This window comes from Callospermophilus lateralis, chromosome 1 (assembly GCF_048772815.1).
Source record: "Callospermophilus lateralis isolate mCalLat2 chromosome 1, mCalLat2.hap1, whole genome shotgun sequence".
Lineage (NCBI taxonomy): Eukaryota > Metazoa > Chordata > Mammalia > Rodentia > Sciuridae > Callospermophilus > Callospermophilus lateralis.
The window spans coordinates 137,216,452-137,241,916 of record NC_135305.1 but is presented as its reverse complement, the minus strand read 5'-3'; the positions used below and the strand labels follow the sequence as shown (position 1 = coordinate 137,241,916).

At 49.5% G+C, this 25,465-nt stretch overlaps 2 protein-coding genes across 4 annotated transcripts; one reads left to right on the top strand and one right to left on the bottom strand.

Moving 5' to 3' along the window:
* Nucleotides 1-559: 559 nt before the first annotated feature.
* Nucleotides 560-21,699, top strand: Prodh (proline dehydrogenase 1). 3 transcript variants are annotated; one of them, XM_076855578.1, is made up of 14 exons: nucleotides 560-872; nucleotides 2,607-2,815; nucleotides 7,281-7,315; nucleotides 7,870-8,022; nucleotides 9,061-9,125; nucleotides 9,318-9,434; nucleotides 9,837-9,916; nucleotides 10,650-10,731; nucleotides 12,385-12,477; nucleotides 12,607-12,753; nucleotides 13,766-13,941; nucleotides 15,401-15,499; nucleotides 17,032-17,120; nucleotides 17,218-17,818. In XM_076855578.1, the coding sequence occupies exons 1-14, from the start codon at nucleotides 594-596 to the stop codon at nucleotides 17,403-17,405; spliced, it is 1,812 nt and encodes a 603-aa protein (XP_076711693.1). In that variant the 5' UTR covers nucleotides 560-593; the 3' UTR covers nucleotides 17,406-17,818. The 3 variants fall into 3 exon arrangements, with proteins under 3 accessions (XP_076711693.1, XP_076711705.1, XP_076711697.1); XM_076855590.1 differs by lacking the exon at nucleotides 17,218-17,818 and adding an exon at nucleotides 15,919-15,961 and having other exon boundaries at nucleotides 17,032-17,100; XM_076855582.1 differs by lacking the exons at nucleotides 17,032-17,120; nucleotides 17,218-17,818 and adding an exon at nucleotides 21,151-21,699.
* On the bottom strand, nucleotides 18,183-24,036 carry Dgcr6l (DiGeorge syndrome critical region gene 6 like). The gene is made up of 5 exons (XM_076855666.1): nucleotides 23,717-24,036; nucleotides 23,479-23,639; nucleotides 19,796-19,896; nucleotides 18,994-19,134; nucleotides 18,183-18,728 (listed from the first exon to the last, which is right to left on the bottom strand). Exons 1-5 carry the CDS (start codon nucleotides 23,824-23,826, stop codon nucleotides 18,645-18,647), a joined length of 597 nt encoding a protein of 198 aa, XP_076711781.1. The 5' UTR covers nucleotides 23,827-24,036; the 3' UTR covers nucleotides 18,183-18,644.
* Between the last annotated feature and the right edge of the window lie 1,429 nt (nucleotides 24,037-25,465).

The window sequence follows — 25,465 nt, the reverse complement described above, 5'->3', positions numbered from 1 at the left end:
TCTTGAACACATAGTTAGCAGCCTAGATCCTGGGACCTAGGCTGGTCAATAAGGACACATCAAGATATCAGTAAGTGTGACTGGGACCCAGCAGGTCACTACCAACAAGTGTAAGAAGAGAAGGGGAAAGTGCCTAAACCACCCTAGAGATCAGGGCCTTATAGGCAGGTGTTCCTCAAATTGAGCTGAGTAAGAGGAGTAATCAGGTTGCAGGGAGAGGGATCAGTGCTCTAGAGTAGCATGCTAACAGCATGAAGCCCTGAGGAGTGGCTGGCAGAATGACAAGCATATGCAAAAAACTTATGGCGGGTGTGGACAGGGGTTTCCAGGAGTCAGAGTGATCACCTTGAAAGGAAAATGGAGGAGACTCTGGTGGCCCAAGCTGCTCGGCGGGCGGAGCCTGCCTTTGGACGCGCACCGTTCTCGAGCGCGCGGGGCGGGGCCTCTGGAGGAGAGGACCGGGCTCGGAACTGGGGGCGGGGGGCGGGCGGGGATTGGGGGGCAAGACCTCCTGAAGTGAGGGCGTGGCTCCAGGGCGGAGCCTCCTTGTCTGGGTCTACTTAAGCTGTTCGGGATCATAGAGACTGCCCGCCATGGCATTGAGGCGTGTGTTTTCCCTTCGATCCCGCTCTCCCCGCACACCTCATCTCGCCCCGCTGTCCACTTCGCCCACTACCCGCGAGCAGCCCGCCGCGGGTCCCAGGGCTGTGCCGGGATGCAGGCCGGTTGAGGCCGTGAGGCCGCCAGTTCCCGTGGTGGACTTCAGCAACGCGCAAGAGGCGTACCGCAGTCTGCGTACCTGGGAGCTAGCGCGCAATCTTCTGGTGCTACGGCTGTGTGCCTCACCCACGCTGCTGGAGCGCCATCAGAAGGTGGGCGAGTGGGTGGATGGGTGGGCTTGCAGGTGGCTAGGGGCGGTGCTGGGGGCTTTTGCTGTCCCGGGAGCCGTTATGGAGTTAAGCTGGGGCCACTGAAATATCGCCTGAAGCGATGATTTGAAGCCAGGAAGGGAGGCGTTTCTTGCATTCCTTTTCGGACCTTGTGAATTTCCCTACTCATCATTTAAAATTAAAAACAAAGACCAATGAATGTTTAAGATATGTACCACTTGCAGGAATACAAAGTTATCATCCTGGAATTTAAAATCAAGTATCTTTCATTTTGCTCAAAGGGAATTCTGGCAGAGTTCCACAAGCTGTGACCAGTCACTTCCCAGACACCGTCATTCTGAAAAATGCTGAAGAAAATAGGAAATCACCTAAACACCCAAATTTAAACTTTAAGAAGTGTGGGAGTCTTGGGGGAATTAACCAGTTTAGAGGTATTAGAGATGACAGTTATTTCAAGGTGACCCTGGGAACAATTTGTAGGGGTCTGGTTGTTGGTCCCGGAGTCTGGAAGGCTGTGTAGGTAGTGGTGGCTTTTTCCGGTGAGACTTTGAGTGCCTCATGTTGCCCTCAACTCCACTGGGAGGCAGGAGGAGTAAAAGAAACACCAAGTCACACTTACAGCTTAGCCGAGGCCATAGCAGGTGGGATGTGAGGGCAACACCCATGAAGTTAGAGTCAGGTGCTCATCAGAGGTTTTGGCTTGAATCCCTTGGGGGAGCTTCACAGTCACGCTTGGAGCCTAGGTGGCAGGAATGGGAGTGTGGTAGAGGAAGAAGGGGTGGAACTTGGAACTGATCTCCTCTAGGAGACCCAATATGTTTGTGGCAGATGGTAATGTCCTGAAGTAAAGCCCATCTGGGGAGGAGAGTGAGCATGGATATTGGAGGTAAAGGATTTGGTAGAGCAGGTGGGGAGGACCAGCATTATAAGGGGCAACTGGAAAGGAGCAGGAAGTGCTGTTGGCACTGTAATCAGGAGGAGGCAGCCTTCTGGGGCAGGAATGACAGGAGGGAGTGGTCAACCACAGGGACTCTGTGACAGGGCAAAGGCTATATCCAGGTCTCTCAGTGGTATCACAAGTGACTGGTTGTGGGATAGGGTCAAACTGTACAGAAGCCATGCCTGCCTGTGACTAAAAGGGAGTGAGAGACGGATAGAAACTGTCTTCCCAGAGATGCGCCATGCTCCTCTTTACCTATCAAGCAGTGGTCAGGCACCCCTTTGTGCCCTGGGGTGGACTCTGAGCTGGCCCCCTCAAAGGTGGGGTCCAGAAAGGAACAATGTGCTCATAGTCATAGGGAGACCAGAGTAGATGGAAGACTAAAGGGGTACTTTAGCACCCACTGTTCTGCTCTAAATGAAGATTGACTTATGGTTGCTGTAAATAAGCAAGCTGCTCTTAATGATCTTCCTTATAAAATTGATAGTGGCCTAGGTGACCTAGTGAGACCATGTCTCAAAATAAAAATAAAAAAAAGGGCTGAGGATGTAGCTCAGTGGTAAAATGCTTACCTAGCATGCTCAAGGTCCTGGTTTCAATATTCAGTACTAAAACAACAATGACAGCAAAACCCCAAAACCCACCCTAAACAACCTGATGCTGTGAGGCACTTTGGCCCTAAGTGGTTGAAGTTTATAGGGAGGTATAAAGAAGATTTCTCTGCAGAGAAGGGATAGGCTGGATGACCCAGTCAGCTTCTTCCCTTTGCCTTCTAGCTGCTTCAGATAGCCAGAAAACTTCTTGGGCAGAAGCTGTTTGACAAGCTAATGAAGATGACCTTCTATGGGCAGTTTGTGGCTGGTGAGGACCAGGAGTCCATTCAGCCCCTGATCCGGCACAACAAGGCCTTTGGTGTTGGCTCCATCCTGGACTACGGAGTGGAGGAAGATCTGAGCTCCGAGGAGGCAGAGTGCAAGGAGATGGCGTAAGGCTTACCTATCTAGAGCCGCACAGGCATCTGGTAGTAACCCCAAAAGACACTGTTTTTTTTTGGGAGCCATGTTTAGCTGCTGAATTTCAGCCTTGTCTAGGTAGAGGCCAATGCTAGATGAGCCATCAGCTTGATTACAAGTGGCCCTCTTGGGTTCTGCCAGGAGTTCTTGTGTTTTTACTTTCTGCAGATGACAACTCTGGGCTTCCATGGAAAGGCTGGTGTAAGTAAAGCCCACCTGGGGAGGAGGGTGAGAATGGACACCAGTATGCCTGAACCCAGAGGTGGTTAAGGACTGGGGACTGAACACTATGGATCCTCAGCCCAGTCTAGCCCAACACTTGGTCTTATATAGTTTGCAAGTTATGAATGGCTTTTGCATTTTTAAGTGGTTGAAAAAAAATCAAAACAAGAATCATGTTTTGTGACATGTGAAGTTTTATGAAATTAACATTGCTTTTGCCCTACAGGGCAGAGTTGTGTAAATGTGTGGCCTCCAATACTGAGAATATGTGCTGCCTGGTTGTTCACCCAAACTTTTGTCCGACCCCCCCCCCCCCCCCCTCCAGCTCGCAGGAGGCTGCTCTGGTTTCCTGCTCTGCTACAGTCTCTCTTCCCAGGAATTCCCGATTGGCTGGTGGGTCCACCATTCCACCCTTGCCTGGCCTCAGCTGGTCTTGAAATAGTTTCCTAATCTGCAGGTGACTCTGCCTAGAGGGTGTGGAGTCTCCCAGGGTTGGCCTCTGCCCAGGCATCCATGGTGAAGGGAATCACAGCCAGGAACACTGTGGTTAGGCAGGCCTGGAGTCCCCTCCTGTTGTCACTAAACTTGTTGCAAGGCCCATGCCCTGGGCAGGGAGTGTAGGGGGCATATCTCACTGACCTGCCCACTTGGGCAGTAGGATGGAATGTCAGGATGATGTTGCTACTTCTTGAGGTAATAGCAGACACAACAGAGGCTAGCTTTTTTTTTTTTTTTTTTTTTCCTCCCAAAGTGCTGGTGCCTGTGACTCTCCAGGACAGGCTTAGATTCTGGGCCTGACCCCTGTGAGGCTCAGGACATGCCCTCTGTGGAGCAAATCAGGCCTCACATTTGTTTTGTCCCGCCCCAGGTAGCTGCAGGGGAGTAGGGTAGGGAAAGGCAGTCACATGAGGCCTCTTTCCCTGGGAACAGAATGTATCTGCCTTGTCTCAGCATGCTGGCCTCTGGCTCATTGGCCTGAGGAGCCCAGCCCCTTGCCTTGCAACTGGCTGTTTTGAAGGCAGGGTGCTCTAGTCCAGCATCCCCTGCGAGCCTCCCTTCCCCCTGGGGACTTGGCTGCAGCCTTTACTGAAGCTGCCTGTTGAATAACTAATGGGCTCTGTGGCCTCGGTCCCAGACAGGGTGATTTCACAACCGCAGTTTCTCAGGCGCCTTTGATATGAAAAGAATCCTTTCCTAGAGTTGCCCCTCTGGCTTCCTCCATGCTTGGCAGTAGTTGGAGCATTTGGAGGTGGGCTGGCCCGTGCCTTACCTGGGGACTGTCCTCCCCACTTGGAAATCCACTTCCCTCACTCTGCAAAGGCTGTGCCTCTGTTAGGCTACCTGCTGTTGATGGCTACTTGTCTGCTTGGGTTCTGAGACCTAAGTGGTAGTCCCTTCTTGACCTGACAGTGTTGATATAAAAGCTCAGTCCTTGTCCCTGATGTTGACCCAGTACTGGGACAAGGTTTTGAGAAAAAGGTTTTATTACTTTTTTAGCAAAGTAGAATACACAGGGGATTTTTGCCTCAGACACTGGAATTCTAACTGCCGGGGGGACAGTAGGCTTTTAAAAAGGGATACGGAGGCTAATTTCCTCAAGTGCCCTATCAGGAGTCATAATGTATTTGTAGCCTTGAGAGTTAACCAATTCTCAGACCCATTGGTGCCAGCCCAGAAGTCTGAATTTCTTGATTGCTTTGGCCAATGAGCTGAAGAACAGATAATTTGTCAACTTGTGACAGGAAGAAGGTCAGTCTTGCTTCCCTCATGGTTAGGAATAGGGAAAGGAAGAAGAAGAAGGAAAAAAACCCATGTCAGTTTTAAAATAAGCCACCAGTAGTCAAGCAGAGAGGTTTACATTTTAAGCATAAAGGTTTATATTTAAAGCATAAAGTGGAGCCATTATAGGGTGACCACCATCTAATGCCAATGGTAGATAACAAAGATATACACCCAATTCTGCTGCTTGTAGCTCTGCCTTCAGAGGAACCCAGGCTGTAGGGAAGGACTAGACTTTCAGGCACCACTTCATACCATCACATGGCCTGCAGGGCTCAGTGGGTAGTCCTGATCAGGAGTGACTAGCAGTACGGATCTGCTTCAGTGTCCTTGTGATAACGGGTGGTGGTGGAGGAATATCAACCTTTCTTGTCTTGTAACAAGGCCCATAGATTGTACTCTGGAGAGAAGCAGAGGCCACTACCATGAATTAAGACTGTGGTAAGGAGGGGACAGTAGTGGTGGTTCTGGGCCTGCCTCTGGACTAACCATGAGAAGAATTGAGTCAAGGTCCAGCAGTTGTGTATGCTAGTTAAAACACATGCTATATAAATTGTGGGCTGTGCAGTTTCAGAACCAGATCTTCCTGTTGGGGGTCACCCAGGTCCAGAGGCCCAAGGTCAGCTGTCCCTTGCCATGAGACTTTCTACTCTAGGCAGTTCTCAGGCTGCCTCCTCTGCCTTAGCATATAAGGCATGGGAGTGTGTGGCTTTTGTCTTGTTCCTGGGCCTTGATTTAAAGGGCTAGGGGTTTGACCCTGCCAGTTCATGCCGAAGCCTTACAAGGAGGCCAGGAAGCTCCCTGTCACAGACAGGAGGTCTTTGTGGGACCTGACTACTCCCTTGTTACAGAGTTAGAACACTGTCACACAGTCACAGTTTACCCTCTTCTCTTCTGTTACATCTTGTCAGCAGGAGGTGCAAGAGCAGTAGCTGCTTGCCTACCTCCTGATCCTGGATTGTGGCTTCATGGACTGTGGTGTCATTAGGAATCCCGTTCCCCTAAGGGCTTGGGTCCACCATGATTTTTGGGTTTTGACCTGGATATTCTGGCTCAAAGTCCCCTGATAAAGGTCCTGGGTTAGGAGCCAGGGCCAATGGGGAAGGCTCATCAGGTGGCTTAGTGGCCCAGGCCTTGCTCTGTGATCAGTAAGGTCAAAAGCCACTAATGATGAGGCCCTTTGATACAAGAGGCCTTCTGAAGGTGCAATTACCAAAGGTGCAGTTAACTGTCATCCGTCCTTGCTTTCCTGGTTTGACCTTTCCATGGCTTTACTTTTGCCTCAAGAGATGGTGGGGGTATGGGTTGGGCCATAGGCCCTGGAGACCCTGGATGGTACTGGCTATGAGGCTGAGTTCTCTCTTCATTAATTAATGAATAATTAATGAATAATTAATATATAACCGCTTTAAATACAAAATCTGAGATGTAAAAAGCCCAGTGTTTTAGGATTAAGGTTAAGGTGAGCATCCCCATTATTTATAACAGCCCAAACTCTTGCTATCCCAATGGCATAGCATTGGAACTGAGCACTAGAAACTGGTTGCCACATTAGGGGGGAGAATGGTTAATGGGGGGGATGACATCAGAAGGGGGTACAGTGGAGAAGGGAAGGACAAGTGGCAATAGGGTAGGGAACTTACAGTGAGGCTAGTTGAAAGACTGTGGGGAGGACTGTAGGCCTGACTGAGCCTTAGTCGAAGGGCAAATGAGCTGGGCCAAGGGCAGCCAGTGTCTTGACCTCAATGTCCTGTCTTATTGAAGACTTTGGGTGTTCTGGGTACCTTGTGAACCTAGGAGGCTTTTTAAACAAGGGGATAGTGAGATTTGATTTGCATTTTAAAAGAAAATTCCTGGTTGCTGCTTGGAAAATAAGTTTAAGGGGCAAGAATAAAGCAGGGAGGCTGGCCCCCCAGGTTGTGGTTGTGCCTGCAGTGGGGGAAGGATCCCAGAGCTCTGCCCAGTGTCCTCAGAGGAACTCAGAGGCTATGGACATGGAGGTAGAAGCCAGAGCAAGGGGATTTCACTGTTGGAGTTGGGCTTCCTGCCTCCATTCCTATGTGCCCTCTGTGGCTCTGTGTTCCCATTTTTCCTGGGAAGAAGCATCACCTCCTTGCTAGCTTTTTTCAAGACAAAGCTGCATGTCCTGGGCTGTTCTGAGAATCTCAGTGGATAGTTTTCTTACTCTTCCTCAGTAGGGAGGAGCTCTATCCACATGATTTCATGTGGGCTTCAAGGGCTCCAGAGGCCACTGTCCCTCCTTGGCCCAGTGGTCACACCCAAGTTGAGCTGTGCTTTGGAGCCAGCTCTCAGTCAAGATCATGATCAGGATCAGGCCCACAGCTCAGCCCCAGCCTCCTCTCCCTCTTCTGCTTCCTGTTACCTGCAGGCCTAGGTATTATGACCCTGACCTTTGCCTCTTTCTCTTTTCTGCAGGTCCTATGCCTCTTCAACAGAAAGGAATGGCAGCAGTGAGTAAGAGGCCACTGTTTATGAACAGATGCTCTCCCCCACCCCTATGCACCCCGGTGGCCCAGGAGACATATGGGTTCATGGCCTGAGTAAACGCTGGGGTAAAGATTAAGTCCTGAGGCTCCTCCCTGTACCGGGGCTCCTGGCTTGGCTCTGTGTATCCTCACACATTGGCAAGTGACAGGCCCTGAGTATTTCTCATAGCCCTTTCATATGGACTTAGTCTTCTTGGCTTTTAGTGTGTGACAATCCAGGTCTTTGTGATGGAGGCTTGGCCTTCCTGACCTTTTTTGCCCCATGATGAGGCTTGCCAGGTGGAAATGTATTATAGCTAAAAGAACAGCAAGGGAAGGGGTACATGACCATCTGAGAGAAAAAGGCAGCTTTGTGGAGTAGAGAGCTGTGGGGCCCATAGCACAGGAGTGCTGATTGAGTCCATCTGAGGGTGCCAAGGATAAAGTCATTGGATTGTTCATGCTGGGTATAGGGAGTTTGAGCTATACCTTCTAGTAGAGCTGGTGGCTATTTTTAGGCCATGTGTCCACTTTTCTAGGCATGAGTAAGAGTGAGAAGCAATATCAGGCCCATCTAACCTTTGGAGACCAAAGGGACAGCGTCATCAGTGGTGCCCATACTTACTTCTGTGCCAGTGAAACCAAGTATGATAGCCGCATGGAGACCCTGTTGCACTGCATAGAGGCTTCAGGTAGGGTGATTTGGCTACATACTTGCCTGATCCCAGCTTGGGAAGACCCTTGGGCAAGTGGAGATGAGATACTGGTTGGTGAAGAAGGCTGGGTCTGCAGTGAGAGGGCTTGGCTCTCACACTCAGTTTGTGCTGCATCTAGCCCTTTTCTGAGACAGTTCTTCCTTCTCTACCTCATGTTCCTGCCCTTTCTTTGGGAAGTGCCTGAATGTGGAACACTGGGAGATGGTCCATGATTGTGGACTGAATTACCCCCTGCCCTGGGTCAGTGTTTGGTTTGGCTAACGATGCCATATCCTCTGTGACAGGGAATCCCTCCCTGGTACAGCCTACTGGGGGCTGGGAATGGGGGTGATGAGTTAAGCCATGAGGTCACTGAGCCCCAATGTCCTTAAGTCACACGAGATCCCAGCATAGTCCCCGTGCCATCCCTAGCAGTCTTGTGTATAGTGGCAGCAGGTCTTATGCCTTCTGAACCTTTTAAGTTCAGGAGTGAGTGATGCTTCAAAGTTTCTGCTTAATGGGCTGGGGGGATCCCTAGTGGTCAGGTCAATGCTCAGTCATTTTGGTGAGGGACATCTTCTTGCCTCCTGCTTCTTTTCTCTGGGGGCAAAATGAGGTAGGGGGAGGGCAAACAGAAGCAAAGATGACCTGAGTGCCCCACCCTCTTCTCTACTTGGTATGTCTGTGTCCTGTGACCCATACATGGATATCCTGTGGTGCTGATAGCATTAGGGAAGGAAACTGAGGCAGGGAGAAGCAGGGACACCTTTGGGGCTTCATAGCAGTGTGTAGGTCTTGCTGCTTCCTTTGGCCACCATCTTTCTGCATCATGTGGCAAACAAAAATGTTACCAAGTCACCCCTTCCCACCTCTGTTGTAGGGTCTCTGGAGCAGCCAAGTGCAAATGTGTTTAGGGGACTGGATAGCAACATGATTAGGGAACTGGCTGCACAGTCAGCAGGGCACAGATTCCTGGTGCTCCTTCTCCCATCTGTGTATCTGTTTCTTCATAGTTCTTCCTTTGGCTTCTGACAGGTAAAGCCAGCGATGATGGCTTCATAGCAATTAAGCTCACTTCCCTGGGTAGACCCCAGTTTCTGGTAAGTGCTAGAACCTTCTTTCTCCAGAGAATTTGTAAGACATTTGGGCTGCTGTGGGCATTAAATGATAGCATATGTGTCCATATTCTTGAGTATATAAGGATTGGTACTGTCTTTGGGGTATCAGAGCTTTAAAGGGTCTGGGAGAGCTGGGTGTGTGTTATGGATAGTGACTCAGGCCTGTGTTTGCAGCTGCATTTCTCAGATGTACTGACCAAGTGGAGACATTTTTTTCACCAAATGGCTGCAGAGCAAGGGCAGGCTGGGCACGCTGCCATGGACACAAAACTGGAGGTGGTAGCACTACAGGTGGAGTGTGAGGGGGTCACCATGGGGTCTTGGGGAAGAACCTCATCCAGTGGTAAGTGGCTGTGGTCCAAGGTGGATCCCTGGAGCAATTCTGAGAGATAGCCCATTCTACTGCTACTCTCAGCTGGGGAGGATGGAAGAAAAAGAGGACCTGCCATGGGCTCTACTTCTGAACAAATACAGGAAGTACTGGCAGAGGGTTGGGGAGGTAGCAAGAGTGTGGAGGAGCTGAGGGATGAGAACAGGCATCAGTAGACAGATGTGAATAGACTCATCTGTGGCATAGTAACAAGTCCAAAATGGATTCCATTCTGCTAATGATGTAATAAAGTCAAAAGAGGGGGACATTAGTGGATAGGGCTCGGAGACATCAGTGCTGACTCCTCCTTCTTACTTCTAAAGGAAAGCATTGCTAAGATGGGCACTGCATCCAGGGCTGAGATTGAGAACTGGTTTACACCAGAGACCCTGGGAGCATCTGGGTAAGAGCAGCATCCCTGAGAATAAGGGGGACTACTCAACTACCCTGGGGTAGCCTTGGTTCCAGCTGAGTTTTAGCAGCTTCTCCAAATCCTGGTTGCTCCTTTAAGAGGTGATAGTGCTGAAGGGACCACTTCTCTAAGTTGTACTAAGTAGGAGTGATGGGAACCTGGGAAATCCCTGGGGATAGGGCTGGGCAGCATGGACACAGGGCTTCTTCTGGAATTATCTGAGTCCCAGAAAAAGGGTATTGGCCCTTCCTGAGACCTGCACTGGTAGGCAATGAATCAGAGTCCCATATCCCATCCTCAGGGCCAAAGACTGAGATAGAAGTCACCAGGGGATCCCATTAATATGTAGTGCCCAGCCATCCCTATCCATTGTTGCTTACCTAGTCCCTCTAAAGCTGCATCTGCCTCCTACCTGTTCTCCTACCTTTGGCTTTTCCTTGAACCTAATCTGTTAGGGCATCAGCTATAAAAATGCTGATGCCCTAATTCAGGAATGTTCACATTTTGGTTTTAATTTTTTAAATAGAGAACAATATTTATATTTTAACTTTAAGACTGAAAACAGAAGTGAGTTTTATGGTAGCTGGGTTTGGGAGTGCTCTTTTGGGGAATGGGTTGGCTTTGGCCTGATACATCCAACAATCTGAGCACCCATGGTTAAAGCTGTGTGGCTGGATCAAGAAATATCTTTCGGCCTCCTTTGTTGATTTGTGTTTTCCCATAGCACCATGGACCTGCTGGAGTGGAACAGCCTCATTCGCTGCAGGACTCAGATTTCCAAGCACCTGCTGATCCCCAATGTGCAGGTAATGTTCCCCTCTCACTGGGTCCTGGCTGAGAAGAGAATTAAGCTCATCACATATCTCCTGTTTTCCACCCTGGGGACACAGTATGACTGAGACTACTATTTTCTCTGGCCCCACAGGGGAGAGAACAAACCCACTAGTGTCCTCAGAGTGCTGAACAGAGACCAACATGGAGCCTTGAGGAGCCACAAGCAGAGGATATCTGGGTGTTGGGGGGGGCACTTCTTCAAGTCATCTAACTTTGTTTGTTAGGTCACCCAAACCTCTTTGGCCAGAAATGGCAACAATCATTTTATTCTCTCTCATAATTCTAGGTTTATATGACTCAGCTGGGTGGTTCTTGTTTGAGATCTTCCATACATTTGTATTCAGAGGGTCATGGATCTAGTCATTGTGGAGGTACCCCACCTACATGTCCAAAGGCTGATGCTGGCTGTTGATTGGGTTTCCTCCCAAAATGGTGACTGGGTTCCAAGAGCAAGTGTTTTCTAAGATGAGGGCCAGGTAGAAGCCATGTTGCCTTTTCCAGCCTAGTTTCAGAAGTCATATGGTGTCACTTCCTGTCAAGTTTAGTTTGTTAAAAGCAAATCATTAGGCTAGCCTACATTCACAGGGAGAGGAATGAGACTGTTTGAAGCCCCTCCTATGCTGGGATTTGAAGGTGGAACATTTTCTTGGGAACATATTCTGCAGACATTCCTTCCATGCTGTTCAGCCCTGGCCAGTTGAGGGCCCAGCCTCAAAACCCAAACTTTGAGTCACTGACCTAGAGCCTAGAGGTGTGGCATGTTCAGTGCGGTTCTACTTTAAGAGTCACTGACACCTGAAGACTTAATCATACATATGGCCAGGGATAAAGTGTTTGTGTTGAGTGAGGCGAAGCTGCTGGGGGCCTACAGAGGGACATGCTTGTCAGCACTACCAAGAACTTCTCTGCCACATTAGCAGGAGAGTGGCAGGCCCTTGTGCTGCATGGTCCCCCCAGGTTGGGTCTTGCCACTTCCAATTTCCAGCCTACTGCTTACCTGCCTGACTTCTTGAGGGCCACCATCTTGGTACTCCTGCTGCAAGTTAGTCTGTTCCCCATAGCTATCCTGTCTGCCTGTAATCATGGGTTTTTCCTTTGGAGTCCTCCCTGTTCCTGACTCAGCCTTTCCAATTGATTGGCTGGTCAAGGTTCACATCCTTTGCCTTGTGTGGGAGCAGAAAGGGTTCTCCCCACAGCTATGGGACCCCCTTGAGGGTCCTGGGGAAGCCATAGAAGCAAACACTTTGGGCCTGGCTAGGGCCTGGAGCTAGCTGGCATGGGCACTAAACTCACTCCTGATACAACCAGGCTCCAGGTATAGGACAAAGAGCTGGCTGGCTGTGAAATTCCAGGGCATCATATCACTGTGTCTGGTTGGCCTAGGGCAAGGTGCTGACCTTCACATGCAAAGGTAGTTGGGGGAAGGCAAGATAAAGAAGCCTGTCTGATTCTAGGGCCAGGCACCAAGGTTTTGGCTGGCTCAGGTGGTCCTTCTGGCCTTGTATGAGAGGGTAAGGTGGTACTGGTGGGCTGAGTGTAGGACTGCTGACACAGGTGTGATCTGGGTCTTTAAGTGTAGCCTCCCCGGCTCTACAGTGTAGTTTGACCATATGCTGTACTCTCAGACAGGACAGCTGGAACCCCTGATGTCACAGTTCACTGAGAAGGAGGAGCTTCAGATGATGAGGATACTGCAGAGAATGGATGTCCTGGCCACGGTGGGGCGGTGTGAGCCAGCCCCACGTGGGGGTGGGGGCTGGGGCTTCAAGGACCCTGGTACTTGTGCTGAGGAAGGGCATCTGTCTCACTTGAGCCATGAAGTCTCTCCTGCCCTTTGCTCCTCTTAGAAAGCCATGGAAGCAGGGGTACGGCTGATGGTGGATGCTGAGCAGACCTATTTCCAGCCAGCAATCAGCCATCTGACACTGGAAATACAACGCAAATTCAATGTGGAGAAGCCTCTCATCTTCAACACCTACCAATGCTACCTCAAGGTATGGGCCCCTGCCTCCCCACTTCCCTGTCTACCTCTAGGCCTTGACTATAAACCCTCTGGTGTGCAGCACGACCAACTACCCTGCAAGAGGTATGCTTTTCTGAGCTCTGTGGCATCTGCCTGGCCCTACTCTGAGCAGAGGCTGGGTGTAGAGGAAAGAGAGGAGAGAGCAGGCTATGTTCCCAAGGGGAGGTCCCTCTGTAGCACAGTTATCCTAGTCTGGGCCCTACTGTCCAAGAAAGAAAACCCTGCCCAGTGGCCATGTCCAGCCCTGCAGAGGTAGCGAGATTGGGGTGATTGCTTCAGAGTAGTAATAAGCAAGACCTCTGAGACCCTGTCTCCAGTCCCTGTTCTGGGCTTTGGGACTCAGACAAGAGCGTTGGCAGGGATGAGAATGGGGGAGGCAGAAGAATCCATCTGATGTACTTTAAATCCCCTTTATGGATGATCATTTCTTTTTATCTGCTTTTAGCACAGGCCTCTTTAAGAATTTTATAAAAGCTCTGGGATCCTCTGTAGAAAAAGACTTGTGCAGAATTTCGCATGTCCTGAGGAAGCCCAGAGGTACTTTAGGATAGGACCCCAAACTGAACCTTAAGCCTGAGGGTGCTAAGTTGCTGGGGGCCTGTATAGATCCAGAGCTTATAAGGATGAGCCAAGTATCCAGACATAGGATGGTGTGGAGGTCCAGTCAGGTGGCCCCAGCATGCACCCTGATCCCAGCTGAGGAAACTCTGGATACCTGGCACCTGGGCTGACCCCCCACAGGGATATCCCAGGCCAGAGGAGGATGCATAAAGGTGGCCTTGGTGTCACCCCTTCTTGGGGACAGATCTGAGGCCCATTCTACCTACAATTATCTGCCAGACTCCCAGAGTGGCACCTCCTTCAGGCGGCTTCTGCCTAGTCCTAGGTGTCCCAAATTGACATACCTTGGAGCACCTGGGCCCTAGTAAGTCCCTGTTCTGGCCATCAGCTGGGGTCCCTGGAACTTGGCCTTGGTCCCACAGGATGCCTATGACAATGTGACCCTGGATGTAGAGCTGGCTCGCCGTGAGGGCTGGTGTTTTGGGGCCAAGCTTGTACGTGGTGCATACATGGTCCAGGAGCGTGCCCGTGCTGTGGATCTTGGCTATGAGGACCCTATCAACTCTACATATGAGGCCACTAATGCTATGTATCACAAGTGAGTCAGACTTTCTGTCTTGTTTCCTGGGGGTGTGGGGAGTGAGGACCGTAGAAGACCATGCTGCTAACCCCATTCAGGTCTCCTTCAGGGCATAAGTGATATTTCTTCTGTCATTTATTAAAAAACATGAAGGCTTTTCTTTTTTTTGGTACTGGGGATTGAAACCAGGGGCACTCTAAGACTGAGCTACATTTTAAAATATTTTGAGATAGGGGCTTGCTCAGTCTGAGGCTGGCCATAGCATCTGGCAGAGAAAAGCGAAAAGTACAGAGATTTTATTTCTATCTAGTTTTAAACCTGGGTTGTGTTGTATGGGGTGAATGTGATACGCTACACCAGGGAAACACCTCTTTTTAAAAAGAGGTGTCTACTGAACAAAACAAAAACTGGCCTTGATACCCACAGCTGTCTTCTGTTGATACTTAGTGGAGAATTGTGCAATGAGCCCAGGGTGCCCAGCCCTCCCCATGATGGTGTCCCTACTATTTGCTTTTTAGTTCACATGGTGGGAAAGTTAATGGTTGTGCACCTGCTATCTTTGCCGTTTATCTTGGAGATTTTTTTGTGTAGCACAGGCAGTCCAACTGCATGATTTTTCTCTGAGGTTTTACGTTCTTGTTGCAAATTCTAAGGGACCCTGAGTGTCTCTTTGCTGGCTGCAGCTCCTTTCCTGGCAGCACAAGCCCATTGTGCACATCTGTGCTGTGTACGTGCCATGCCCATCAATGTTTACACAGTACACTCTGTCCTTTGCTCTTTTTTTTTTTTTTTTTTCATTTAATGGTACATCTGGATCCTCCTGTGTCAATAGAGCGGTTCTATTAACAGTGACATGTGTTTAATACAGGTGCACAAAGTTATGTGTCCAGGGTCTATGATCTTTTTCTGGTTATTGTAATAGGATTCACTGAACATCTCGTCCTCCTCATGTTGTATGCATCTGTTGTTACAGATTTTGTGTCTTAGGACACAGTGTCACAAATTCCTGGGTCAGAGAGAATGTACTCCAACCCTGATGGTTATCCTCACTGCATGATGACCATACTGTTGAGAGTCTTGCTGGTGAACAGGGATGCTTACCCCACACAAGGCCCCCAGGCATCACTTCCTTTTATTTCCTCAAAGGGCTAGGAAGCAAACTGTAAGATCCCTTCCCAGAAGCAAAGCTGCAGGCAAGCTCCCTCCCAGCCCCTGTGTAGTAACAGTATGTTTGATGTGAGGAAGTCGCATCTCTTTGTGAACTGTTGAGTCCAAGCTGTTGCTCAGTTTTTCTTGGCTTTTGATCCTTCCCCTTTATGAGGTGCTGAGGAATGGAGGGCCAGGACCTGTTTTTGTTCCTCCTGATGCTGTGGGTAGGTACCCTTGGGAGGAGCTGCTTACTGGATAGCTCTGGGCCTGCAAGGTTAGCAGTGAGGGGTACAGGCCTGGGACCAGGCTCACATGGCACTCTCCCCAGGTGCCTCAACTATGTTCTGGAGGAGCTGAAGCACAATTCTAAGGCTGAGGTAATGGTAGCCTCCCACAATGAAGACACCATTCGTTTTACCCTGAGCAGGTAGGTACTACTTGTACTGGGCTGTTGGGTTCTCCAAGGCTAGGGAAAATTGTCAGCACTCCAATGGTCAAGGAGCTCACAGTAACCCATTAGGTGCTATAGGATAATATCCATGGAACAAGCTGGTATGGAGTATTTAAGCCCTCTGGACCTAGCTGGTATTCTTGATGCTGCTCTGCCATTACTTTAGATTTTAACATTAATCTTGACTTTAATTAAAGTTTCAAGTTCAAAAAATAAATTGTTTTAGGTGATTTAAATGCTTCAATGAAATGTCTAAGGGTGATGTTAAATCTCAGTGCCCTTCAGGAGAGCTCTCTGATGTGCTGCCTCATCTGTAAACAGTTTCCATTAACATTTTAAATTGCATTTAGAACTTAATACAGTCTGTTTTCTCTTTAAATGCTTGTCCCATGGAGCACAACTTTGGGAGAAATCTAACAAGTCAAATACAGAAATAAGGTGAAGTAAATTCCTAAGTATTCCAGAATTTTCACCATGGTTCCATCTCTCACACCTAGACCCCAAAGTGCCCTAAGGTATAGGTGTATGTATGGGTATTCTGGAGTACAGGTACAGATGTGCCAAATCAGGACACCTGATACAGGAAGCTAGTGATGAAAACTTGAGAATCATCAATGTGTAGGTATTTTAAAACCCAGAAAGTTCTGTAGGATCCTGTTAGGGATGGTATGACAGGAGAGGGAGCCAGATAGTTGGGGGTCCCCACCCTAACATTGGAGCTTTGATGATAAAAATATAATGTGAGCCACAGATGTAATTTTAAATTTTCTATTAACTATGTTAAAAGAAAAAGATGAAATTATTTTCCATATTATGTTTTAGGACTGAGGATGCACTTGCCTAGCATGTCTGGGGACTTGGGTTCTATCCCCAACAACACACACACAAAAATTTTCATTCTTTTTTTGTACTAAATCTCCCACACTCCATATTTGACATTTGGCAGCACATCTGAATTCATACCAGCTGCCTTCTAAAGACTTGGGCTGCTGGTGGCTGTATATGGGATAGAACAGCTGTGGAGATGGGATGGAGGAGCAGCCAGCAAGGGGAGGACAATGGTTGAAGGGGACAGAAGACCAGTCACCAAGCAAAATCCCCTTGGGCTCTAAGACAGCCCAGGAGCTTCCCAGGGTCAGGTGCAAGCTCTTGGGGTAGGGTGATTATGGGGTCAAGATGTAGAGGTGTGGGGGAGGTAATGGGGAGAAAGAAGGGTTGAGGAAAGGGGAACAATGCTGGCTACGTACCAACACCTACCCAGGGAAAGCCTCCCTCTAGGAGTAGGAGGGAAGCCTAGCCTAGTCTTGCTGGCAAGACTTGGTTGGGGGGGGGGGCAGGGCAGAACTCAAATGCTCAGCCCCACCTGCATGGGATAGATCCTGGAGGGAAGGGGTTGGAGTCTGGGTATGGCAGAAGGGCCTCAGAGATAAGACTGGGGCCCTCTACCCTTCTCCTAGGGCAATAGCTTAGGGTTGACTCCTCACCAGCCTGGTCTCATGTGTTCATAGGATGGAGGAACTAGGGCTGCATCCAGCTGACTACCAGGTGTGCTTTGGACAGCTTCTGGGCATGTGTGACCAAATCAGCTTCCCCTTGGGTGAGCTGGGGATTCCTGGGTGGGGTGGGGTTTGGGGGACACCGTGGTGGGGATGTAGAAAGTGGAAGTCACACCTGTGTCCCTGCTGTGTGTATAGGTCAGGCAGGCTTCTCTGTATACAAGTATGTACCCTATGGCCCTGTGATGGAGGTGCTGCCCTACCTGTCCCGTCGAGCACTGGAGAACAGCAGCATTATGAAGGGCACCCAGCGGGAACGGCAGCTGCTGTGGCAGGAGTTGTGGCGGCGGCTCTGCACTGGCAGCCTTCTCTACCGCCCAGCCTAACTGCTGTGCCACCACCATAGTTACTCTACCAACTGCTGCCATGGTTATTCTGTGACCTCCCAGAGCCCTGGGAAAAGGAATTTAGGGGTGTAAGTCTGGGTTGCTCCCAGGCTATCACCACCAGATTTGCCTTTTTATACCCAAGAATTTGAAACCTGTTGGAGGTGGGGAGGGCTGCCTTAGGTGGTTCCTGCCCCACCCAGGATGCAGATATTCAGGCCTAGGCTGAGTCTGATGCCTGCCTGAGCCAAGGTATTGTCTAATGAGTGGGCCTGGGCCCCTACCTCTTAGTTTAATGGGACTGTCTGCTGCTAGGGTCCAACCCTTATACCTGAGCCTCATGGGTGGGTAGTGGTCCAGCTGGAAAGCTTGCCTGGTCAATAAACTACTATTCTACATCTGAAAACCATCAATTCTACTATGGTGCCCTCACATGAAATTAGCTTGCTCTGGGCAGCATAGAGGGAATGGCTTGGATGGAGAAGTCTCACTTTCAAGTTCTAGAGATCATTTCTACCACGGATGGGACAGGATATACTTCCCAGATGGCTTCAGTGCAGACCTAGCCACCCATGACTTCAAAGTCCAGACTTGCAATCTACACACAGGCAAACAGATGATGAGACTGGGCATCCTAAAAAGAGGGGAGCCCCAGGAAAGGTCTCAGCCACACTGTGGTGGCTGCATCAGATGGGGACTGCTCTCTGCTGTCTCCAACACTGCCACAGAGCTATCAGAAAGGACTGTATGTGGGTTGTGGCAGAAATGAGACACAAACCAAGTGCATGTGCCTTTATTTCTTTGGGTCACAGGATTTGTGCATTGGAATTCTTTTTATTTGGGGGCTTTAGCTGCCAAAGGAGAGGCCAAGACCAAAACAAACTCAAAACCTGGGGCCTGGGAGAGGTTGGGATGTGCCCATGGAATGGGGAAGGTATAGAACCAACAACCCTGCTCTCCACCCAGCACTGGGGGAGACAGCGGGTAGGCTAGGCCTCCCTCCTTTTCATGACACCATCCTAGTGCTTGCACAAAAAACCCAGGCAAGGTGGGTGACAGGTGCAGCCAGATGAACCTGGCTTGATCTTAAAATGGTGATGCTTGCTGGCAAATGGGCATCAAATTTGGCAAGTGGCCAAATACCAGGAAGATAAGTTCCTTGCATCTTTCTGGTGATGGTATACAGGGCTGTATTCCCAGCAATGCTGGTAGTGGTGGCCAGCAGGGATCCCCACCTGATCACAGGGTTGTCTTCCCTGTCTGGCAGCCCCTTTGTTGCAGCTTCCGGATAAGTTCCAACAAGTTCATCTGTAGTGTCAGCTCCTGGAATACAGAGGGGTCCTCCATGAGGGCCAGATGACACCTGGTGCTCTTCCACCCTGGCCTAGAGGCAGATACCAGGGCCTACAGGCTCACCTCCTGTGGGCCATGGGACTGGCCTCCAGGTTCTTTCTGGAGTCCCACTTCCTTGCTATCCCCACCTACCACTGAACCTGAGCCTAACTCATCAGGGACCAGGAGTACAATCCTAAATGTATTTGGCCTTCAGGGACCACTGATAAAGGCTGTAGCAGGGCCAAGCACTGACCTGAGGGTTGGTAGTCACATAGAAGCCAGCTACCCCTGCCTTCTCGAGTGTGCTCTGCTGGTCAGCCACTTTCCGGTCCAGCTCCAGGACAATCTTCCGGTCCATTGCATGTTGTTCCTCCCGGATCCGATGCTCTACTGCCTGCCGCAAACAGAGTGAGGGTGGCTCCAGGCTCAACCCCCCCACCCTTCAAAGCCTCAAACACACGATTTTGCCTGCCACTTCCTCTTGAGTACCTTGCCCATCCCCAGTGACACTGGCTCCAGGACCACAGGTATCCTCACCACACCCAGTCCTCACCCTTCTCAGCCTCACCAGACTCGGCAGAGAGGTTCTAAGAGGCTTCCCCCAAAGCCCCAGCAGCCTTGGACCTAGTGTACATCTCTGTAGCCTCCACCCATACTCTCCCATGGCTTGTTGATTATGTATGTGTCTCCAATTGACTCTGAGCTCCCTGGGAGAAGGATGGACCCCTTTCTGGCTATCCCTGTCACTCCATCATTGTATTTGCATGCATGAGGCCTCAATGTTCCCCATTCAGTGCCTGCTCTGTGTGTACCCCAGCCCACAAGAAACTACTGTTTTAGAGAGAGAATCACAGCTAGGCTTTCACTCCCCACCCAGCCCTGGCCCATGGCAAAAATCCATGTGTAGGCACTCACCAGGCCTCTGGTGGTCCAGGCCTCTGGTGGTCAAGACTCAGAATAGCTGCAGCTCCTGAGCCACCCTGAGCTCTATTAGCAGAACCAGGTAGTCCCTGCAAGGAAGAGCCAGGCCTGGCCATCCCACCCCTGTCCCCTACCTCTAGCTCCCGATGCTGAGCTGCCTGGAGCACAGGTAGGTTGTGGGGCCGGCAGGCTTGCTGGGCTTCTAAGTGCTTCTGCCGTAGGGCCTGCCTGAGAACTGGGAATGGAGTCGAGTCATTAGGAATAGCAGGTTTTGGGGAGAGGGGAATAGACCCAAAACAGGTAAGAATGGAGCCCAGAGCATACCTCAATCCTTCGTGTCTGCCCCTTCAGCCAGGCCGAAGGATGGGAAGCACCACCTCATGATCCCACCCTGCTTTAAGCTCTATGTGAAAGAAAGCTATGTGGAGTCTCAGTTCTCCCAGGTCTGCCCTCACCCAGGGCAGGGTGCCCAGAGTACCTTTCTGCATATCCAGGGGACTCCAGAAGGTACAGGGAACTGAAGGAAGATGGAAAAGGGAATGCTGGTATAAGGTTGAGATCAGAGCTACAGCCTAAGCTTGGAAGACCAAGGGTGGTTGGAGGAGGTGGGTGGGTGACTGAGGTCTGAACGCTTATAGGCTCAGATGATAAGAGTTTTAGTTGTGCCCTGCCATCATCTATGGGAGACCAAAAGAGATAAAGACTGGGAAAGGAAGAGAAGAAGATTGATGACTGCCAGCTGTGTGTTCCTTCCTTGGTAATGCCCTTCAGGGTAATAGAACTACCCCTCCCCATTGGCATCTCCCAGGTATTGCACAGCAGCCAGAGAAGGGAGAAGGGTGGGTATAGACCTGGGAGGCCCCCATTTGGGTTAAGCCTGAGGTATCAGGAGTCAGCAGAAGTTCTGTGCTGAGGAGTTTGTTGTTCCAAAAAGATTTCACCTTCCACCACTGAGCAAGGCTCCATGGTCCCTGCTAAATCATGCCACACACATAGATGGGTGCAAACTGTCCACTCTGATGGGCTGATCAGAGGAGGACAGAAGCACCAGATGAATATACAGCCAATGCCCTACACCTTACTGGTCTAAGTATCAAACAGTCATGCCTCCCCAGCAGGGAGGGGTTGCTGGCAGGACAAGAAAATGCAAAACCCCACACTCTCTAGGAAGAGCTCTCATGTGACAGCTTTTCTCATGACTGTCCCTGAGGTTCCTGGCAGGTAACCTGGCCCCTGCACTGCATATAGCCATCTCCAATCCCATTTCCTGACATTCTCTATATACCACAATGGTGATAGTAGTCACAGTAAATATGTTTGAAATCAGAAGACACCTTCAAAACACCTCCATAAACACAGAGGCAAGAAAGACACTCTGGTTTTCTGGTTATAGTGTACATTAAGTGGAAGCAGGACAAAGAGCAGAGATAAATTGCAGGGAAATGTCATTTTCTTCACTCTATTTATCAAATGTTGCTATAAATCCCAGGCAAACTCCCAGATTCCACTGGTAAGCAAAAGAAAACGTTAAGGAGAGAGTCATGCCAACTACCTGCTGAGAAGGGGCCTGGCTTTAGGAATGCCCAAGGAAAACAAAGGCCAATTACCACCTGTTAAAAATTATTTGAAGGAAAGGCAGAAAGTCAGCACAAGCCTGTTCTCTGCTGGCCATACCAAGACCTTGCTCAAGCCTTCTGAAGGACAAGACAAAGGTTCTATAGAGTTACCAAAAACTGTCCCACTTAAAAGCAACCAGGATTCCAAGAAGAAATGGCTGATACCAGGATTGAGGCAAGGAAGTGCTGGAAAAATAATGGGAATACATCAGATGGAGACAGCCCGAAGCTCTCAACATGGCAAACATGGCACAATTTGAGTATTAAAAAGAATAAATTAGGAGCTGCGGCTGTGGCTCAGTAGTAGTGCACTTGTCTGACACGTGTGAGGTACTGGGTTCAGTCCCCAGCACCACATAAAAATAAATAAATAAAATAGAGGTATTGGGTCCATCTACAACTAAAAAAATATTAAAAAAAGAATGAGCTATGTATTTTGAATCTGTGAGCTATGTGTACCTTGTACATCAATGAAAATGTTTAAAAATACAGTTGCTCAAGCATTTAAGGAAGAAGTAATACCAACACTTCACAAACTCTTCTGGAAAACTGAAAAGGCCACTTCTCAACAAATTCTAAAAGGCTATCATTACCCCAATGCCCAAACTAACAAAAATATTACAAGGCAACTACAAACCAATATCTGACATGAACACAGAGGCAAAACTGCTTAACAACATTTTAGCAAGTCAAATCCAAGATAGACAAAAAATTATAGTACATCATTACTTATCCCTAGAAGGCAGTTCATCTCAGGAATTTAAAAAAACCAATGTAATTCACTGTAGTAATAGAAAACCCACCCGATCACCTCCATAGATGGAAGAAAAGGACTTAATAAAATCCAACATCCATTTTCAGTAGTCATACATTAATCCTGGGGCACATGGACATTGCCTGCCCTCATGGGGAAGGGACCTTGCAACACTAGGAGGATTTTTTTTTTGGGGGGGGTCTGTCACCAACATTTATCCTACATCTAATCAGGCCTCAATCTGCTGTCCAGTTTACAAAAAACAACAGTGTGGAGAAACAGGTTAAATGATAGCATGAAGAAACAAACAGATGCAGAACAGGGACATTTTACAGGTAGAATGCACTGGATTCTTCAAAAAGTCAGCCTCTATAAATGTTAGGAACTATTCCAGAAGAGATCTAAGTAATCAATTGCAGGATATGAACCTGGACTGGATCCTTAATTAAATTAAAGTGACAATTTGAGACCTGTTAGGTAATGTGACCATGACACCTGGAATGGTTCACTGTGGTTGTGTAGGAGAACATTGTTCTAGAGCACTGTTTCAGTTCTCTCAGGGTCAAGGATTGACCCTCAGGCTGTCTGCAGACATGTCTGATTGTCATGACTAGGGAAGGGTGCCTCTGTCATCCTGTGATGCACAGGACACTATCTCATCATAAAGATTCACCAGTTTAAATGTCAACAGTGTTGGATTGAAAATCCTGGTATAGTGGAATGCTAAGGACTTCTGGTGAAGTGCTCAGGTGTTACATAAACGAACTATGGCAAAATATTGTTGAATCTAGGTGGAGAGCAAAATGGTATTCATTATACAGTTCTTTCAAATTTTCCAAATGTTTTAACTCTTTTTTATAACAAAGTTAGGAAAAAATAAAATAGCAAAGGTAAAAATATGATGGGTGTATGGAGAGCTCCCTATTATAATTTTCAGCAAGGGGCTCTCAAGCCCTGAGGGGGACACACAGGAGGAAGCAAGCCTGTGGATCAAATGGAAAGCTGTTGGAGTTGCTGAAGGTGCTATAGAGTTCAGAGCTAAGGAATTCTATGAACAGCTGGTGTGGTGCCCTGTAAGGCCTTTGAGGGAACTGACCCTAGAGTGCTGCAGAGATGTCAACGAACGTTTATCCGCTATGGGGTATGGGTGTGGTCAATGGCCTCCACGCAAAGTCCTGGGGCCTTCTAGTTTAGAAGTGGGCGGAGAAACAGGGTATCCTAAGCAGGGGTTTCTGGCTTTATGTCAGGCTCAGAAGGAGGTTGTGCAATTAATACTGGCTTGATTCAATGGCCACCAAAAATACACTACGGAAAGCTCTGTATCCTTGATCTGGTCAACCTGAGGTGCTTCCTGCGAGGGACCCTTAGGAAACCTTCAAAGGTCAAGCACTCCCGGGGCTGGCCGACCTGGAGAAGGAGTTTGCGTTCTCCCGCCACCCCTCCGCACCTCGGTGTTCGTTCTGTAGTCGTAGACGCTGGTTGTAGAGGCTCTTTTCGGTGAGATGCTGTATCTCCAGTAGCCCCTGCACAATCTCGAACACGGTGCCGTCAAGGAGCGCCAGGGCTAGGTCGCTGAGAGTGGTATAGGACAGGCGCTGCTGAAAGGAGCTGCAGGTAGAGCGGCGCGGTGAGCGCGGGCGGGACCTGGGCCACTTAAGCGGCCCGCCCCGCCCTCCGCTGCGCACCTGGGTAGCTCTTTAACCAGGCTCTGCAGCGCCGACAGCAGTTGGTAGTGCTTTTCTTGCTGTCGGGCCCCGTCCACCGACTCCTCCAAGGAGCTGGCGTAGCGCTCCATGGCGCTGGCGTTCACCAGCTGCTGGCCACAGCAACGTTACCAGCTCCCTTCACGTCAGCTTTGAGCGCGGTTCGCTCGACCCCTTTTACGTCATTCTTGAGCGCCGCTCTTCTGCCCGCCTGCGCGTCCCTCCCCTTGCGTCAGCCCATACCCGCCTTCTAACACGGGTGTCTTAAATCTCACAGCGTCTGGTCAGTTGACCCTGCCGCCGATCCTGCCTGGATATCCGGGTATTTCAAAGAATTCCTGTCCGGTTTACACAGAGTCTGCGCGCACCAACTCTCCACCCCCTCCCCCGTGGAAGGCGCGAATTTTAAGATTTGGCTCTTTCTTCACCAGTGGTCCAACAAAGGAAGTCCTGTGCTACTGTCCACAGCCACCTCAGACTCATGCCGTTTCAGGTCAAGCAGTGGGGTGGGCTTGGAGTCTACTTTCCCTTTCCTGCTAGGGTTTAGACTGTGATAAAGGACATCACTGGAGCTACTGATACCGCCGGTTACCTCGAGGAGTCCTTGCTTCCCCAAATACACCAGAGATGCACTCAGAGGCAAGTGTAGAGTGGAAATTAAAAAGTTTTATTAAAGGATAGCAGAAAAGACGTCCCCTGAAAGGTGGAATCCGTAGGCTGGGGAAGTCTCATCCCTTTTATATCTAAGGCGTTCTTTTGTCCTCCTACATTCCTGTTTTTTATCTTGCTTATTTCTCTTTGTCTTGCATGTTGGGGGATGTAGATGAGGAGTCCAAACGATGGAAAACAGCTGGGCCTTGGGGCAGGAGGGTGGGGGGAGGAGTGATTAGGGCCTGAAGGGCCTAGGGTGAATTGATTAGCACCTTCCCTGTCTGCTGGGAGCTGCTTCATTTATAGTTCTTTAGGATGGGCGGTGGGGGGCGGGGGCTTGGGAACATTAACATTGCAATCTCCCAGGTGTAGTTTCTGGTTTATTCGACTCAGCTCCGACTCCATATTTCTCCATTAGACTCCATATCAGACCCGATTTACCTAGCTACACTATACCTATCTTTAAATCTGGCTTCACCCTCTGGTTAGAATAGTGGGAAGACTGAGTCCCCAGTCTGAAGCTGCCTTGATTTCTCAGTGCTGCCCATCCTGCATCCTGAACCGGGACCACGAGCCCCCCTAGCTTCCTTGTGTTACAGCCCCACCTCCCACATCCCACAGGCTGTGGGCTTGTCCCCAGCTGCTGTGCTGGGCACTGAGGGGCTGGTGCCAGCTGGCTGGTGCTGAAACAACAAAGAACAGCCATCAATGTGGAGGAATTCTGATATGGGTTGCAGAAGGCCAGGGAGAGAGTGAGGCCAGGGGTTTGCATTACAGAGACCTCTCGGATTTGTGCTGAGAGCAGTAGTGGCCCTGAAGGATTTGGAGGCACAGTCACAGTCGGATTTGCTGTTCACAAGTCATCTTCCAGCTGCTGTGTTGAGTGTTTGGCATTGTGTGAAGTGGCCCTCTTTCGACTTGGGAGGATTGAGGGAGAAAAGTAGGAGAGTTATTGAGATTTCTAGGATCATACTGAATTCCCTAGATGGTCTCCCAGTTTTCTCTAGGATCTGTTTCCTCAATCTTAGCCATTGTTGGCTATACTCCCTATCACGCCCATGACCTAGTTCGAAATCTGAA

Excerpts from the sequence above, each read along its gene's own strand:
- Prodh (XM_076855578.1), top strand. The coding sequence starts at position 594 with ATGGCATTGAGGCGTGTGTTTTCCCTTCGATCCCGCTCTCCCCGCACA. Across the intron at positions 13,942-15,400 it reads ACTAATGCTATGTATCACAA|GTGCCTCAACTATGTTCTGG; the intron begins GTGAGTCAGACT and ends CACTCTCCCCAG. Across the intron at positions 17,121-17,217 it reads CCAAATCAGCTTCCCCTTGG|GTCAGGCAGGCTTCTCTGTA; the intron begins GTGAGCTGGGGA and ends CTGTGTGTATAG.
- Dgcr6l (XM_076855666.1), bottom strand. The coding sequence starts at position 23,826 with ATGGAGCGCTACGCCAGCTCCTTGGAGGAGTCGGTGGACGGGGCCCGA. Across the intron at positions 23,640-23,716 it reads CTGGTTAAAGAGCTACCCAG|CTCCTTTCAGCAGCGCCTGT; the intron begins GTGCGCAGCGGA and ends CTCTACCTGCAG. Across the intron at positions 19,897-23,478 it reads ACTACAGAACGAACACCGAG|TTCTCAGGCAGGCCCTACGG; the intron begins GTGCGGAGGGGT and ends CTCCATTCCCAG.